Raw genomic sequence first — 18,751 nt, 5'->3', positions numbered from 1 at the left:
GAGCAAAGGTATCAGTGTCACGCAGGAAGAGAGGCATGCGAGCTACCCTTGAACAGCTGCTTGCAATACCATCACCAAGTTTATCAAGGTCTGGTGCCGAACTTAAGTCCCAGTTCTAAAGCACACATGAAAAACCACATATTTTAATATGAAAAGAAAAAAAGTAGATTTCCAGAGGGAAAATTTGAAATAAGTACCAGCCACTAAGTGCTCAGAAACCAAACAGTAAACAAAAGCCTCCAAAATAATAGCAGGTCTTGTGATTTTTTCAGCATTCAAGGACCACAACAGACAATGGCTGGAGAGGAACAGGAACCAAGAGCAAAGATTTTGTGCTGCTTAAGAACTAGACACCTGCAGCTCTCCAAAGGACGCTGATCCACCTCCTGCACAGAAAGTAAGGAAACAGCAGAGAGATCCTCTCTAAAGAGCATGAGTCATCTTACGGGTAGTGGAGGTTAATGATGTCTTGCAAAAATGTGATTCTTAAAAAGGGAGAAGGGATTGTCATGTTTAGACATCATCAATGCTTAATCATTTTACAGGACCAAAGAAAATTATGTTTAGTGATCTCTAATTTCTCAGGCTTTCCAAAGATAAATTAGAACTTAAGAAGAAACAGGGAAAACCAGCACAGCCCAAAACATAGCCTCTCTCTACACCTCATACATTTGCCTTCCTTTCCAGTTGCTCCCAAGCTAAGGGGATGTCCAACACGAGCCTCCAAACTAAGGACTGGTTTCATTTCACAGCAGAGAATTCTTTCAGAGGGGAAAAAAAAAAAGCAGCATATCACAATGCACATTTCAAACATTTTTTCCACAAAAGACGTTTCAATTTCTTATGAGAGAAAGGCCTTTCTAGTACAAGTATCCTGCTTGTCTGGATTAAAAAAAAAAAAATTCCTACTGTTTTTTGTTCTTCTGCCAACATCAACTTCTTAAACACTGTAAAAACAAACGATGGTGAAAAAAGAATAATATTCACTCCATCACCAGAGATCACAGACATAGAGGCCCTTACCACACCACTGTATGGCACAGCAGAACAAGGCAGGGGCATCAGGGTACCCAGGCACTACACCAGAGAAGAATTTAGGAAACCATTTCAGCAGCTCCCAGGGGATCCTGTCTGAAAAAACGCCTTGCAAAGCAAGTAGCACAGCTGTACCATGAAAGACTCTGAAACCAGTGCTCCATAGCCGTGACCTGATGACAAGACAACCTGATGCAAAACAAGACAACCTTCTTTTCAAAAAAAGCTTTACTGCACTTTTTTAATCAAAACCCACATTCACAGTTTACCATCCCCATAAAGAAGGCTTGAAGATACTCTTTTAAACAGTGTCATCTACATATAAAGAAAAAATAGGCACATCATCTATCTCCTGTGAAAGAAAACCATAAGCAAGGGGCTCCGAGACCTCAAACTGACAGAGCTTCCACAGTTTGAGATTAAAACTCTGTTGTAGTCTTGCTTTTTCCTGAATTTCCCACACACGCATACAAAAGGCAATGCCCTTAAAGCCCAAAGGACTTGTATTTAACGTAGTAAATCCACGCAATCCGATTTTGTTAACTAACTATTCCAGATGCCCATGAGAAGAACTGCATTCAGTACAGTTCTGCATGCAATAAAGTTACCTTTTCACTCCCTGTTTTCTGCTCCCATACTCCTGGCTTTCTGGAGGTGGGCTAACGCGAAACCCTGTCAGCCACCAGCAAACTCTACAGTGGGCACCGCACCCCTGACAGAGTCTCACCAGGGCTTGCGGTGCGTGTTAGCTGAGCCCTTGTTTCCTCTGCAGAGATGAGGGGTTTCATTTAAACAGATATCACCCCAGCAGATGTTAGTGAGCTCATGGAGTGGCAAGGGAATGAACAGCATGGAAGGAATGGGAAAGATTTAGCAAAGCCAAATACTGCTACAGTTAATAATCATGCCCTAATTCAAACCAGGCTCCTCTAAAGCAGTTCAGGTTCATTTTAATTACTACACAGGTTTTTTCTTGGCGTAAGCCAAAGGGGTTCACATCAGAATGACAGTAACCACTTTGTAGGCAGCAAGCTGCTGTGATTATTCTAGGAGTATCATGACCTGAATTAATCAGTATGCAGTGCTGCACATTTCCTTAAATCATCTCCAGTGCACACATTCCTGGTCCCACATCCAGGGTCACCATAGCCACGAAGGACACAAAAGACGGTGGTGAAGCCTGCTGGCACTGCCGCCCTGCCTCTTCCACTTGCCTCCACAAAGGCACAGCTGCTGGGGCTAACATTTGGGAAGGTATTTCCTCATGCAAACTCCTACCATGCATGCTGCAGGTAAGGCCACACACAGCTTCATGAAAAGAGACAGTAGGAGACGGAGCTCCCAGGCAAAGCTGGAAATTAAAAAAGTCTGTATGCTAGCATGTGAGAGATTGACTTAATGGCCAATTTAAGCTCATGTGAACAAAGACAAGTTTAGGTCACCATATGAACCCTGGTAGGAAAGAAGCTATACAGCCCAGCCAGAACACTACCAGACATCCACACTGAGCAACTTTGGCCTTAGTGCATATAGGGGTGTTGTGACTACCCTAAGATGCAAAGCCACCTAGTCCACAGGGCTTATCATAAATGAAGTGTATGTCAGCAGTATACACAAACACAGCGAGGACCCCTTCATCCAATGTTACTGTTACATCTGAAAAAAAGTCTTTTCCATTGCATTCCATAAACAAAAAAAAACGAACCAAACAAAAAACAGACACCAGGGGAAAAAAAAGAAAGCTTGCCTTGTTTCACACTAAGCCCATAAAGGCCACACAAGCACCACCCTCAAAACCCACTGTGGAAAGGACTGCAGATACCCAAGCCATGCCTTACACTTTGTCCTGCAGCCACAAAAGACCCTGATCATGCTGGTCTCCCACACAAGGGACCCTAGCAGTGGGCACACAGCTAAGAAGGGCTGTTATCCTGCTGTCCTTCTCTCAAGCTTCATGTTTTGCATCATTAACTTCAGTGCTTAAAAGAAACACAGCTGTCTTAGCAGGCCATGTTCAAGGAAGAAAGACGGTTTCTGAAACACTAAGTGCAAAAGCTCCTTAAAAGCCATGATGACCTAGGGGAAGGATTTTAAATTAATTGCCAGTATCTCCTAGGAGGAAGCACTAGCATGGTACATCCCGAGTGCTGTGGGAGGCCTGGGATGCAGGCTGTCACCGGGGTGCTCTTCCCAGCTGTCTCCTTCAGGACAAACAGGGGGCACGCAGCAGCTGCCAATCCTGAAGGCTTTAAGCATCCCAACTCCAGCCATGTCAGCCACCAAAGAGCAAAGGCTCCTGCTGCAAGTCCCCTCATGACTACGGAAGTCATCCGAGTGCCGAAGGGCAAAAGTCTGAATGTCTCTAGGACCACATAAAGCAGCTCAGGATCAATTCAGTTTTGGGACACTGCTGTGATGTCAGTGATTTAGCCTGACACAAGAAAATACTACTAAAATGGCAAATAAATGCAAGCTCAACAACACCAAGTGTAAGGTCCTGCACCTGGGTCAGGGCAATCCCAAACCTGGATACAAGCTGGGAAACGAGTGGATTGAAAGCAGCCCTGAGGAGAAGGACTTGGGGGTACTCGTGGATGAAAAGCTGAATATGAGCCGGCAATGTGCGCTTGCAGCCCAGAAAGCCAACCATATCCTGGGCTGCATCAAAAGAAGCGTGGCCAGCAGGTCGAGGGAGGTGATTCTGCCCCTCTACTCTGCTCTTGTGAGACCCCACCTGGAGTACTGCATTCAGCTCTGGGGCCCCCAACATGAGGACATGGAGCTGTTGGAGCGAGTCCAGAGGAGGGCCACGAAGATGATCAGAGGGCTGGAGCACCTCTCCTATGAAGACAGGCTGAGAGAGTTGGGGCTGTTCAGCCTGGAGAAAAGAAGGCTCCAGGGAGACCTTCTAGCAGCCTTCCGGTACCTGAAGGGGGCCTACAGGAAAGCGGGAGAGGGGCTTTTTACAAGGGCATGTAGTGATAGGACGAGGGGTAACGGTTTTAAACTGCAAGAGGGTAGATTTAGATTAGATCTTAGGAAGAAATTCTTTATTGTGAGGGCAGTGAGACACAGGAACAGGTTGCCCAGAGAAGCTGCGGATGTCCCCTCTCTGGCAGTGTTTAAGGCCAGGCTTGACGGGGCTTTGAGCAACCTGGTCTAGTGGAAAGGTGTCCCTGCCCGTGGCAGGAGGGTTGGAACTAGATGATATTTAAGGTCCCTTCCAAACCAAACCATTCTGTGATTCTGTAATTCTATGATTTCTCTCCTGTGTTTAAACTTGTGCAAGGAGGAGAAATTTCTCTCCATAGAGATCTAATAACCAGATACAAATGCAAAGGACAAATGTTGGAGCAATGAAGCATATGCAACAAAAAGCTTGACATATTTTCTGAGTAAGGCAATAGAAAACACTTACTTTATTTACAAGGTACAGGACCTAACATAAGGGACATTTCACACATGCAGAAGACTGACCATGTGGGAAGTGGGCATAGCAGTCACACTCGCAAATGCACATGGAAGGAACAAGGCATGCTTCCCTCCTACTAATCTTACCATCCTCTTCCCTAAAAAAAAAAAAAGGGTTAAGGATCAAGTATTTTAAGAAGGATTGCAGCAGATGAGAACTTAAGCAAGCATGACAGCACTTTTTGAATCCATAAACCTGCCTTATACCATGGGAAAGAGGAGGAATGCTTCAGGAACTGATGTTTTGGCTGGGTAACAGCTTCTCCCCTTCTGCGTCATCTTATGAAGTCTGTGTAAAACCCTCCTCAGGAGCCCTGCACAGGGACCCATTAAGCATGCCAGAGGAAGAACTAATGAACAGAGATACCACCTTTCCAAGTAGCCGGTAGGGTTTCATTTGTTTCGTTGGGGTTTTTTTCAGCAGAAACTCAGGTATTGTTTCCATTCTCATCCCTCAGTTAAACTCTAACTACCGCATTGCAAACAAGGAATCTTCCTAATTGTCTAATCCATCTTAACAGAATTCTTTCTAACAGGGGAGATGAACTTCAGAAAGTAGATTACCATCCTACAGCAAGCGTACCGACCAATATGGCAAGTACCTCTACTTACAAAAAACAGCAATGCTATCTAAGATCAACTAATCAAGCATGAAACAAAATAGTTCCATCAACTAAACACATTTTGTAAGGGGAAGAAGTAGATAGCACTGACTGTAACTACGCTGGTATTTTCCCAAATTTTTTCTTTATATGTTCTTGTAAGAACACAAAAAAGATTGTGTGCAGTAATTAACACATTTATGCATCAGGTTTTAACAGCAGCTGGGACATTCCCATTAGCCTTGGCAACAACATTTAATATTCCACGTGTGCCATACCCTTCTGTCACTGTGGAAACAGCCAAGCCTCCAACTTCCCTCCAGTAAAACATTTTATTTTGCTTTAAGACAGTGTCTCCTGATTTCCTGTTTTTTTTTAAAGCTGTTTCTCCCAATGTCCCCACTGTTTTCTCTGTCTCAGAAGTACACCACTTATGCTGAAACAGATAAAAGCTAGCACCTATCACAGAAAGACATTGCCTATGGAAAACACACCTGCACATGCCCAGTGCACCATCGGATGGTGTCACAGCCGTGCTCATCACGCGTGCAAAACTGGCAAGTGCTCTTGGCCACCATTTCAGGGAGGAAGCCTTCAATGGAGGATCAAATGTCAACAGGAATAAGGGAGGCAGGGAACCATCTATCCACACACATACCTCTGCCCACAAAACCTGGCAGAACACAGCTTAGAGGGAGAGAAGAATGAGGTTCAACCATGAGGTCCAGCACTTCCTCTCTGCAAGGACTATGGAAAAAGCCTAGACCATGCTGGGGTGCACCGGGGAGCTGACCATAATGGGGAAAACATGCAGTAGTTTTTATGAAGACAGCCACAAGAAACCTAAGAAAATCCAGAAATAAAGTTTTACAGGAAAATAAAATAATTTTAATGAAATCTGCAGTCTGTTTAAGGCTAAAATCATTCAAGTCTTGACTCATGCTGCTACCTCATTTGTGTTTTGTTTCAGTTCCACCCACTCCCCTCATACTTACCTTCAGTCCACCATGGCTACTTTAAGTTAGCATTTTCAAGAATTATTTTACTCCTTCCTGTTCTTTTCTGCCTCCCTAAGCTTTCCACTGAGGAATAAGAGGAATTTAATACATGGTAGATTACAACAATTTCTCAAACACAGCATTGGAAGCATATTAGTGGCAAATAGGATGCAAAACCTCTAAGAATTTCAGGAGGAGGTTAAAGATTAATTATCTATTATATACCTCCCATAGCTCAAGTTTGAAGAGAAAAACAGGTATTTTCAAAGTGTTTAAAAATAATTTAAAGGAAGGGACTAAAAATTACAGGCTATAATTAACTGGCTATTTTTCAATCCATGTCATTATTTCTTTAAGTTTACAGATGTTATCTGAAATGGGGGATTTTCATCAGCCAGTTACCAAGCATGAGAAATTGTCACTTCAATTTCAGCACGGAATGGGAAAAATGCCTATGGAGTGAAGGTATACACTGCATGAGGGAAATAATTACTAACACTGGCTATATCAGTCATGCATAGCAAAGCCCCCTCTGCACTGCATTCCTTGTATCTGCTTGTGTAAAAATCTGGCTCAACGAAATAGTTATCAGCTTTAGTACCTAATAACTTCACTGGCTGGAGACAGGCAATAACAGGTGATGCACTAAGATTCTGTTACATTCCCCTGACATGGTATGACAAATATCTCAGAGATTTCAAGGCTTTTGTACCAGTGCCCATCACAGAGCCTAAGGAGATGTTGCATGAAGTGTTATTGTTCATTACACCTTGCAAATGGTGGGCTCTTGACAGATGTGCTGGAGCAGATCCCTGTGCTCGCACTGAAAGTTCTCAGCTCCAAATACTCCCACTAGTCATCTCTCTTTCCTCCTGACTTTTTTTTTTTTTTGGTAATACATGCCTACGCAGCTCAAGAAAAGCATTTGATTTCCCACAAGGGAAGTTCCATGTGGCAAATTTATTTTCAGCTGTGTGCCTAACAAATGCAACAACTCATTTTACACTTTTGTTTGGGAAAGTGCATGACATGTCAACACAGTTCTGGTAACAAAAGCCTAAGTCTACACACAAACAGCGATCATTTAAAACCTTCCAAAAGTTATTCCTTCAAAAAAACACGAAAACCAAAATACACAAAAAAACAACCAACAAGAAAATAAAAATTACTTTAGTAGAGAAGTTAGGAAAAAGCACTGAAGATCCAGCCAGAGCTCTGCACTAATTCAGACTTGCACAGCGTTTGTTGGCACGGTGCGTGCCCAGGACTTCATGCCAGCAAATCCTGACAGAGGTTCCCAGAATCTCAAATTCAAGCAGCTTTAAAAAGACATCTTACGTTGACATAAGCATTTTCTTATGTTGCAAAACACTTGTGTCCCATCAGAAAGCAAAACACATATAAACCCGAAGAGTTTAATATAATTGGTGGGAAATCTCTCCTGAATAAGGTGGAACGGCAGCCACTCTCCCAGGCAGGCTCACCAAGGGCGCAGGCAGGAGCCTGCAGGCAGCCAACGCTCACCTTCACCCAGCAGCTTCACTGATGCGCACTCAGCATTAGGACTGAAAAGCCTCAGTGAATTTTCTACCATGTGAACTGACAAAAAACAAGATTAAAAGGTAAAGCGAAAACCAGACATTGGAGACTCCCAGTTAGCTGTGCCTTGCCAGCAGCACGAGGGAGTCAGATTCCTCCTCGGTTAGCCATCAGCAGCAGGCTCCACGGCTCCAGCTCAGCAAAACCACCAATGAGCCCAAATGTATGTTTCCAATATTAAGAAAACCAGTACACTACTAAAAACGTAATCCTCCTCTGGCTGGATTCCTCCCATTTACTCTGGTCTTTGGATCTCCCGACCAGCTGCATTGTTAACCCAAGGTGTCCTTTCTACCTGCCAGCCCACAAACCAGCACCTGGAGGGCAAGCCAGCTGCTTCCTTACTCCTGAGCTACTAACAGAGCAAGTTTTGCCCCATTTGCCTTCAGTGCAATCCCACTCTCCTATTACGTATGGTTTAGTCTGGGGCTATGCTTATACTTTCACTGGCATTGAAGGAATGTACACAAAGACAGAGTTTTAGGCTGCAATATGCAATGATTGCTCTATGCTCTTAATAAAACATTAAAAAAAACCCCACAAAATTATGAAGGCTGTATCTTATGTTGGATACTCCAAATCAGTTCATAACTTCAAAAAGTCCAGTCTTCTTCATGACACAGATCCCAGCCATCTTTGAACCAGAGTCCTTTCCAACATTCTCCCCCCCGGGCAAAAAAAAAAAAAAAAAACACAAACCAAAAAACACTAAGTACAAACACACTCCTGAAAGTCGTTTTCTGTACATATACTTTAGGCTAAAATTTCCAAGTGTCACATGCACTCAACTATCAAAGCATAAAACAAACACACACAAAACTGATGCACAGCAACTCACTGAGGTTTGTACCACTCAACTGATCTGCATCAGGCACATCTTTCTATTAATGAAACATAAGCTCCATTCACATTTTGAAATTGCTGCTAGTCAAACAGCTCCAAAACCAGGGAGAACAAAAGATGTTGAATTCTCACAGTTCTTTGCGTTGCTTGTAAATGTTTCCCAAGCCACAACTCCACATGCAAGCTTTTAAGCCTAAAACCCAAGAGACAAATAATTACAGAGGGAGACTGCCCAAGCACTGAGACAGAGCAGCAACAGAAAGTAACAAAGCTGAGTGGTCATACGATGCTATCTATTTGTTACACTGAATGGTGAAATCTCCTCCACTGTTGTTCACTGCGTTTACAGGGGAGGGGTGACAGGGAATTTTGACAGGCACAGCCATCCCAGCACCCCAGCTGTCAGAGGTTCACGTCTGCCTGCAGAAGAAAAGTTGGGAGAGGGTCAGGAGATGTGAATTCCTCCCCCTGTACTGTCATGCTGCGTTTGCTTCCTCTGGGCCACAGGCTACATTGCATACAGAATCACAGAATCAACCAGGTTGGAAGACACCTCAGGGACCATCAAGTCCAACCGTTGCCCTGACACCACCCTGTCAACTAGACCATGGCACTAAGTGCCATGTCCAGGCTTTTCTTAAACACATCCAGAGATGGTGACTCCACCACCTCCCTGGGCAGCCCATTCCAATGTCTAATGACCCTTTCTGAAAAGAAATTCTTCCTAATGTCCAACCTGAACCTCCCCTCGCGAAGCTTGAGGCTGTGTCCTCTTGTCCTATCGCTAGTTGCCCGGGAGAAGAGGCCAACTCCCACTTCACTACAACCTCCCTTCAGGTAGTTGTAGACTGCAATAAGGTCACCTCGGAGCCTCCTCTTCTCCAGGCTAAACAACCCCAGCTCCCTCAGCCGTTCCTCGTAGGTCAGACCCTCCAGACCCTTCACCAGCCTTGTCGCCCTCCTCTGGACTCGCTCCAACACCTCAACATCTTTCTTGAAGTGCAGGGCCCAGAACTGAACACAGTACTCAAGATGTAGCCTCACCAGTGCCGAGTACAGAGGGACGATCACTTCCCTAGACCGGCTGGCTACACTATTCCTAATAGAGGCCAGGATGCCATTGGCCTTCTTGGCCACCTGGGCACACTGCTGGCTCATGTTTAGCTGGCTGTCGATCAGCACCCCCAGGTCTCTTTCCGCCAGGCCGCTTTCTAACCACTCTTCCCCCAGCCTGTAGAGCTGCATGGGGTTGTTGTGGCCGAAGTGTAAGACCCGGCACTTGTTCTTGTTGAACCTCATGCCGTTGGTCTCGGCCCATCTATCTAACCTGTCCAAATCCCTCTGTAGGGCCTTCCTACCCTCCAGCAGATGGACACTCCCACCCAGCTTGGTGTCATCTGCAAATTTACTGAGGGTGCACTCAATCCCTACGTCTACATCATCTATAAAGATATTGAACAGCACCGGCCACAGAACTGAGCCCTGGGGAACACCGCTAGTGACCGGCCGCCAGTTGGACTTTGCCCCATTCACCACCACTCTCTGGGCTCAGCCATCCAGCCAGTTTTTAACCCATTTAAGAGTCCACCCATCCAAGCCCCGGGCAGCCAGTTTGTCTAGGAGGATGCTGTGGGAGACAGTGTCGAAAACAAATACGACATGGAAGAAGCCACCTTACAAGATGGATGTGACGGACAAGAGCCACCATGGCTCTGTTTCATCCTTTGCCCATTTTGAGTATTGACCCGGTAATCCTGCCAGCGCAGGCTTCTGCATCTGCACAGAACCTCACAGGCTAAGCCGAGATCCATTACTTTAATGCAACCATCTTTAATGTCCCACATGGAGACTAAACTGTCTTTCCTTACACTTGCTCACCACAACTCACACCCAGAAGCGCTTGTACCCAAACAGATTTTAAGGAACCAGGCAGGAGAACAGAAAGGATTTTGATTTCCCTGGATGACTCAAACCAATCCGGCCACAAGCACACTGAGGTAAACCCTGGAGAATGATCCCCCAAATGTGCCACCATACAACCCACCAGACCAGCGCACCCCAGCAAGATGCTGTGCGCTCCACTGGGAGCAAGCCTCGACTCCACACTCCAGCGTAAAAAGCACCTATGTTAAAAGCATATTATAAGCAAATACATACATCCTCTGCAGCACTGTGGTGCCGTGAAGGGTTCCAATTTTTTGGAGGTGGACCCGAGCAACTTGCAGGAAGGTGGCTCCCGCAGCTCCGTGAAAGCTCTCGGTCCCCCAGTGGGAACAGCCCAAGGAGCTGCACAGAGGAGGAAGGTGATGTGCAGCCCAGGCAGGTGCTGGGGACACATTCACAGGGACCAGGTGGGTGCATGTCTGAGGAGGGGTGAAGGGCACACACAGCTGAGATGCACATGGGGGAGGTCAAAAAGAAGAAAAATCCAGGAGAACTCTTCAGTGGGAAGAACAGCCATAGTAGGGAGTGTGGTAATGTAACAACCCACAGCAGCTCGCTCTGCAAACGCTTCACCTCAGTGAAATTTCACTAGATACAATGCTCTCCCACTTCTAGAAAGATAACAACGCATTTACATCCAAATACCATCAGTGCAAGTACAATATGTGCAGTGAGTCTGGGTCTGGCTGTACCACCTGTATATCTCAGGGAAAACAAAATCCTCGCTATGAGAACATGCACCCACTCAGGGACAACATGATGCTGCTGCACGAAGAATAAAAAAAAAAAAGATACCAAGAAGTGGGCTTCACTGGGTTTATTTTCAATGTATTTTAACCTTATGCTGAAATGGACTTTGGACTTATTTTTTTAGAGTACTGACTTTAGGTATTACTAAATATTGCTCAGAGAAGTTGCGGATGCCCCATCCCTGGGTGCTCTATCCCTGGAAGCGTTCAAGGTCTGGCTGGACTGGGCTTTGAGCAAGTGAAAAGACATCCCTGCACATGGCAGAGCGGTTGGACTAGACGATCTTCAAACATCCCTTCCAACGCAAACCATTCTGTGATTAGATAGCATTAATCTCGAAAAACAAAGGCTATAGAAAAAATACTGTATAAAAAACACGACGCTTGCAATATGATGACTGCTGGAATAATACATGGAAGATAATTGAAAAAAAGATACGTGGCTTGAGAAAAATAATTAAAATCCTTTAAACATTGAAAGCAACCTGCAGATTTCAATTGGTTTAAGAAATTCTAGAAACACTCTGAAAAAGACAGATAATCAGGCACTGCCACAGTTCAGCCCTCCCAGGGATGTAATCTATAATCCAGTATGTTTTTTCTGAAACGTAACATTTCAAGATCTATCAGACATATCATAATTCACACACGGGACAGCAGACTTCCTATACTACTGAACCACATATTTAGAAAGAGAACAAGAGGGAGAATCTGCAAATATGGTGAAACCACAAATTGTTTAGGATACTGGGAAATATCCGAAATGCACAACATTTTGTCCTCCGCCTCCTTCTCAGACAAGAAGGATTACAGTGAGAAGGCAAAATTAAGTACTTTTTAATAGCCTAAGCGGATGTTGTAGAGATAGAGGAAGGGCAGTAGTATAAAATTTTATATTTCACAGGTTTTAAGAGAAGATAAACTTAATATTAGTTTCTTTTTTTTAATAGGAACGAGGTTAAATATATGTAAAAGGTGCAAGATTTAACAGAATATGGACTAGAACACTTGGCAATTGAAATCCAGCTACCCTTAATGACCGATACTAATCGGATTTTACTGTTACTGTGACACACAAAAGATTTCATCTCCCGCCTGGACAAAGTCTGTAGCTGAATAGAAAGAAAAGAGGACTGATTCTCTTTCAAGATTTGCCCCCAGCTGTTCATAAGAAGAAAGACTGGTTTAGGGAATATTTGAACCTACTTTGGACACGTTTCACACAAAAGTGAGGACCGTTTCTATGGGTGGTAGAAGCTCCTAAGGTGGACCTCCTGAGGTTACTGCCTACAGGAAAGGCACGGTCCGCTCCAGGATGCAGGAGCGAGTACTGCTGGGGGAGCTGGAAGAGCTCCAGAAGGTGTGAAAGACAGGGCAATGGCCCCAGCATGGCACAGCATGATGCCCCTGGGAACTCCTGGGTGTGTGGGCTCTGTGGGGCAGCAGTTCCTGCACAGGGACTGCAGAGAGACGGGATGCAAACCCACATGAAGACGCGCATCATTTCATCCCCTATTTGTGCACAGTGTTCTCCTCTGTACCTTTTTTTAAAAACCAACCAAACAAAACATAATACATGTACCCACTCTGCTCCAACCACTTTTCTTAGCGAAAGCAACGCTTTGGGTAGTATAAAGAAGAAAAGGTGTAAAATTATGAAAACACACAGTTCCCAAGAAATTACACTCTATCATGCTTTTGAAACGTCTAGGAACAAAAACCTTTTCCATTTTTTGTTCATTTTGTAAACTAACAGCCCCCTCCCCACCTCCTAGACAAGACACTATGTTTAGGAGAGAGGGTGCCACGATGTAAGATGCCAACGAGTGGGTCTTCTCACACAAGACACACAAAGCACTGCACTGGTTATTACTGACAACCCTCCAGCTGACACAAACCCTAATTGGTGTTGAACACAATGTGCCCAACTTTCAGAAGCACTGAGAGCCAAAAGCTCAATGAACAACAATGGCTGTGGTGGGCTCTCAGCACCTCCAAAAAGAAAAAAAATAATAATCAGCCTCAGCGAGCCAGTCCTACACAAAAGTTTTCTGCGAGCAAGGACAATTCAAACGGTCCCAATGAGAACCAGTCAAACACATCCTCGCTATCGGATCTGGAAGCTCGATACAGCGCCAGGGCTCCAAACAAGTCCTTGTTAGACGGTCACATCGGCCTCAGCCTACCTAACCCCAAAGCAGCAGTTACACAACGGCATAAACAAAACGTTGTATTCATGAGGGACTGGATCCCCAGCTGACAAAGACTTCTTTTTGTGACTTCTTTTTTAAGTATTTCATCTACAATTTGTGCTAGAATTCCCCTCTCCTGACTGACCACACCACCATTACCCCATCAGGCATGGCTTGATCATCCAACAATGTTTCTAACCAAAGAAGCCAACAGATCTTCGAGTTTTGTGCTGTTATCATTATGAGCAAAACATTCAAGAAATGTCTTCTTCTCTCCCCTCCCCTCTTCCCAGCCGTTACATTCAGGACAAGACATTCTACATGGATGCTGGCAGGGGTGATACTGTTGTGGGTGTCTATTACAGGCCACCGGATCAGGATGAGGACGGTGATGAGGCCTTCTACAGGCAGCTGAGAGCAGTCTCGCAATTACAGGGCCTGGTTGTCATGGGGGATTTCAACTACCCTGATATTTGCTGGGAGGCCTACTCAGCCAGCCATCCCCAGTCCAGGAGGTTCCTCCAGTGCGTTGATGATAACTTTCTGATGCAAATGGTGGATGAGCCAACTAGGAGAGGAGCGCTGCTGGATCTGATCCTCACTAGCAAGGAGGGTCTGGTTGAAGAGGTGAAGGTTGAGGGCAGCCTTGGTTGTAGTGACCATGAGATGGTAGAGTTCAGGATCTCATGTGGCAGGAACAGAATAGCTAGCAGAATCACAACCCTGAACTTCAGGAGGGCCAACTTTGGCCTTTTCAAGCAATTGCTAGGGGAAATCCCATGGGACAGGGTACTAGAAGGTAAGGGGGCCCAAGGTAGTTGGTTAGCATTCAAGGACTGCTTCTTCCGAGCTCAAGATCAGAGCATCCCAACAGGTAGGAAGTCAAGGAAGGGTACCAGGAGACCTGCATGGTTGAACAGGGAACTGCTGGGCAAACTCAAGTGGAAGAAGAGGGTGTACAGATCGTGGAAGGAGGGGCTGGCCACTTGGGAGGAATATAAGTCTGTTGTCAGAGGATGTAGGGAGGCAACTAGGAAAGCTAAGGCCTCCTTGGAATTAAACCTTGCAAGAGAGGTCAAGGACAACAGAAAGGGCTTCTTCAAATACATTGCAGGTAAAGCCAACACTAGAGGCAATGTAGGCCCACTGATGAATGAGGTGGGGGCCCTGGAGACAGAGGATAAAAAGAAGGCGGAGTTACTGAATGCCTTCTTTGCCTCTGTCTATACTGTTGGAGGCTGTCCTGAGGAGCCCCGGACCCCTGTGGCCCCAGAAGAAGTCAGGATAGAGGAGGAATCTGTCTTGGTTGATGAGGGCTGGGTCAGGGACCAATTAAGCAATCTGGACGTCCATAAATCCATGGGCCCTGATGGGATGCACCCGCGGGTGCTGAGGGAGCTGGCGGAAGTCATTGCTAGGCCACTCTCCATCATCTTTGCTAAGTCGTGGGCAACGGGAGAGGTGCCTGAGGACTGGAGGAAAGCGAATGTCACTCCAGTCTTCAAAAAGGGCAAGAAGGAGGACCCGGGTAACTATAGACCGGTCAGCCTCAGCTCCATCCCCGGAAAGGTGATGGAGCAACTTGTTCTTGGTGCTGTCTCTAGGCACATCAAGGACAGGGGGATCATTAGGGGCACTCAGCATGGCTTCACCAACGGGAAGTCTTGCTTAACCAACTTGATAGCCTTTTATGAGGATGTTACCCGGTGGATAGATGATGGTAAAGCTGTGGATGTGGTCTATCTCGATTTCAGTAAAGCGTTTGACACGGTCTCCCACAGCATCCTCGCAGCTAAACTGGGGAAGTGTGGTCTGGATGATCAGGTAGTGAGGTGGATTGTGAACTGGCTGAAGGAAAGAAGCCAGAGAGTAGTGGTCAGTGGGACAGAGTCCAGTTGGAGGTCTGTGTCTAGCGGAGTCCCTCAAGGATCGGTTCTGGGACCAGTTCTATTCAATATATTCATTAATGACTTGGATGAGGGATTAGAGTGCGCTGTCAGCAAGTTCGCTGATGACACAAAACTGGGAGGAGTGGCTGACACACCGGAAGGCTGCGCAGCCATTCAGAGAGACCTGGACAGGCTGGAGAGTTGGGCGGGGAGAAATTTAATGAAATATAACAAGGGCAAGTGTAGAGTCCTGCGTCTGGGCAAGAACAACCCCATGTACCAGTACAAGTTGGGGGCAGAGCTGTTGGAGACCAGCGTAGGGGAAAGGGACGTGGGGGTCCTAGTGGACAACAGGATGACCATGAGCCAGCAGTGTGCCCTTGTGGCCAAGAAGGCCAATGGCATCCTGGGGTGTATTAGAAGGGGTGTGGTCAGCAGGTCGAGAGAGGTTCTTCTCCCCCTCTACTCTGCCCTGGTGAGGCCGCATCTGGAGTATTGTGTCCAGTTCTGGGCCCCTCATTTCAAGAAGGACAGGGAACTGCTAGAGAGAGTCCAGCGCAGAGCCACAAAGATGATTAAGGGAGTGGAACATCTCCCTTATGAGGAGAGGCTGAGGGAGCTGGGTCTCTTTAGCTTAGAGAAGAGGAGACTGAGGGGTGACCTCATTAATGTTTATAAATATGTAAAGGGCAAGTGTCAAGAGGATGGAGCCAGGCTCTTCTCAGTGACATCCCTTGACAGGACAAGGGGCAATGGGTGCAAGCTGGAACACAGGAGGTTCCACTTAAATTTGAGGAAAAACTTCTTTACGGTGAGGGTGACTGAACACTGGAACAGGCTGCCCAGAGAGGTTGTGGAGTCTCCTTCTCTGGAGACATTCAAAACCCGCCTGGACGCGTTCCTGTGTGATATGGTCTAGGCAATCCTGCCCCGGCAGGGGGATTGGACTAGATGATCTTTCGAGGTCCCTTCCAATCCCTAACATTCTGTGATTCTGTGATACCCTGTTGCAGACCCACAACCTGCAAGACTAACTTTAGTGTTTTTCTAAGATTTGAGGACTAAAAGAGTTTCTTCTCCTCAAAATGAATCACCCACAAAGATTCAAAAAACTTTTTGATATCAAACCCCTAGCAGCTTAATTTGCTGAAGAAAAATCAATTTCATAGACTTAGTAGCAAAGACACTTAAGAATTTTACATGTGTTATGTAACAAATTTTATTCCCCCCCAAATAAGATGCTATAATCTAATGAATACACTTCTCTCAATAAGACACTTGAAAACATTCCTTTCTCTTTCCCTCTTCCATCCCCATTCCAAGATTTATTTGACATCAATTCATGGCAGTAAAGTAAAAGTGTACGTTAAGAGAAGGATACTAAGATACAGACGTGGGAGAGGCTGTCAACTTTACAGTTTCATTTAATATCAAAAGTTCACATATGGAAAGCATGGTCTAAAAAGTGAGTATCGGGATATGCATGCAAAAAATAAGCTTTTTGGTGCTGCTAATACAGCTGGTTTGTTTGTTTCAGCCTTCAGAGCTGCAGAGGCAGCAGGAATCAGTACTTTTAATATGTATTGAAAGGGGTGTTGGAAACTTCAAAAAAGCTTAGTAAAAAGACCATAATACTACAGGAGTCTGATCTTTGCTAAGCTAGGCAACAAACCAGTTAATAAGCATTTAGAAATTAAGGAATTAGGTGATGCGAATTAATTTAACAAAGTAGCAACCACAGAACTTCTGTCAGCTTCCTTTGGCTTTGGCTGAGTAATTAATTCTTTTTTTTTTTTTTTCTTCTTCTTCTTTTTAATTAAAACCAGAGACAGTGTCAGCATCAGTATGTGCATATTAACACACGGGCACACACTGATAGCTCTGCTTCAGCAGCTGCAACCTCGGGCAATAATACACCACTGACAAACTGGACCCAAGATACAGCTGTATTATTCTTTTTTTTTCTTTTTTTCCAAACCTCATAACTTTCATTACGACTCAATTCATTTGGGTCTATTGTTGATTGAAAGGAAAGCTCACAGGAAGCAGCCCATGCCGAAAGGCCCATGATAAAAGGACACGAACGCTGAATGTGTTGACTATCAAGTGACCCATGTGCACTACGAATCCTTCCCTAGCCAGGGCCCCACTTGTGCTCTTGTTGACACACTCACGAAAGTTCTTCTCGCCCCATAAATTTGGGAACAGAAGCCGCCACTTTCCATTGACGACCAATTCCCTCCACCACCCAATGGCCCACAGGATTCCCTCATGCTCATGCCGAAACTCATTATGCCTGGCACCACACACGCACTCGATGCTTCTCACCTTGAAAAGGCACGTCCACCCTCGTCCCCATCCCCCGAGTTCATCCCTCCTCCCCCGAACCACACTTCACTCCCTGGCAAAACCTGAACCGCACCCCAGCGGACCCGCGTTTGGGGCAGAGGGGCTGAGCGGGACCCCCGTCTTTTACCTTCCCCGAGGGGAAGCGGGGACGAGGCCGAGTCGCTCCCCAGGGCCGGGCGGCGGCACCAAGCCCCCCGAGCAGACCCGCGGCCGCCGCACACCCCGCGGCGCTCCGGCCTGCCCGGCCCTGCCCCAACGGCCGGCCCTGCCCCAACGGCCGGCCCTGCCCCCGGCGTGCGGCGCAGCCCCCCGGCCGCACCGCTTTCTCGGCTTCAGCGGGACAGGGAGAAAAGTCAGGCTACGGGCTGGCGGCGTGCAACCGCCGCCAAGAAACTACAGCTCCAGGATTCTATAGTAGTAACAGTATTATTATTAATTTATTTTTAAAGGAAAGGAGCGCTCCGCAGCTGACGAGGTCCCGCTGCCCCGCCGGCCAGAAGCCCCCCGCGCCCGCTGAGTTTCTGTGGCAGCGGCTCGGCCCCAGCGGGGCGGAGGGGCGGCCGCCCCCGGCCCGCTCCGCCGGGGCGCTCAACAGGCTGCTGTCCCCGCCCCGCCGCGCGGAAAGAGGCCGGGCCGGGGCCGCCGCGACCCCCGGGGCTGCCCCGCACCTGCCCCAGCTCCCACCCTCCCCCGCAGCCCGGCTCGCTTACCCATGGCTGGCTCTCGTCGCCCGGGTGGTGCAGGGGGAGCAGGGCAGGGGCTCGCTCTGCCGTGCCTCGCTGGGCTGGGCTGGGCTGCGCCGGGCTGGGCGGGAGGCGCGGCCGAGGACAGCGGCGGCAGCTCACACACTGGCGCGCTCCGCTCGCCTCCGGCGGCTGCAGCGCGGCGAAAGGGGCGGGGACGGCCCCGCCTGCCTGCACCGCCCGAGGGGTTCCCGGCCCGGCTCGGCCCGGCCCGTCCCGCCGCGGGGCAGGGGTGGCGGAGCGCCGCCACGCGGCCTGGCGGTGGCACCCCCGGCGGCGGGCAGCCACGCCGCCCTCGCCCGCCTCCGGCCCGCTGCGGGGCCGGGGGTGCCGCCTC

General features: G+C 47.2%; 1 protein-coding gene across 1 annotated transcript in view; it reads right to left on the bottom strand.

The window, feature by feature from the left end:
- Positions 1-18,532, bottom strand: part of GPM6B (glycoprotein M6B) — a 117,813-nt gene extending 99,281 nt beyond the window's left edge. The window contains exon 1 of the mRNA XM_068418654.1: positions 18,382-18,532. Coding sequence (XP_068274755.1) covers positions 18,382-18,385 — 4 coding nt within the window. The 5' untranslated portion in view covers positions 18,386-18,532. The remainder of the gene's footprint in view (positions 1-18,381) is intronic.
- Positions 18,533-18,751: the final 219 nt, after the last annotated feature.

This window comes from Nyctibius grandis, chromosome 2, assembly GCF_013368605.1.
Source record: "Nyctibius grandis isolate bNycGra1 chromosome 2, bNycGra1.pri, whole genome shotgun sequence".
NCBI classification, from domain to species: Eukaryota; Metazoa; Chordata; class Aves; order Nyctibiiformes; family Nyctibiidae; genus Nyctibius; species Nyctibius grandis.
Note: the sequence above shows the minus strand (reverse complement) of the source record. Positions and strands in the feature narration are given on the sequence as shown.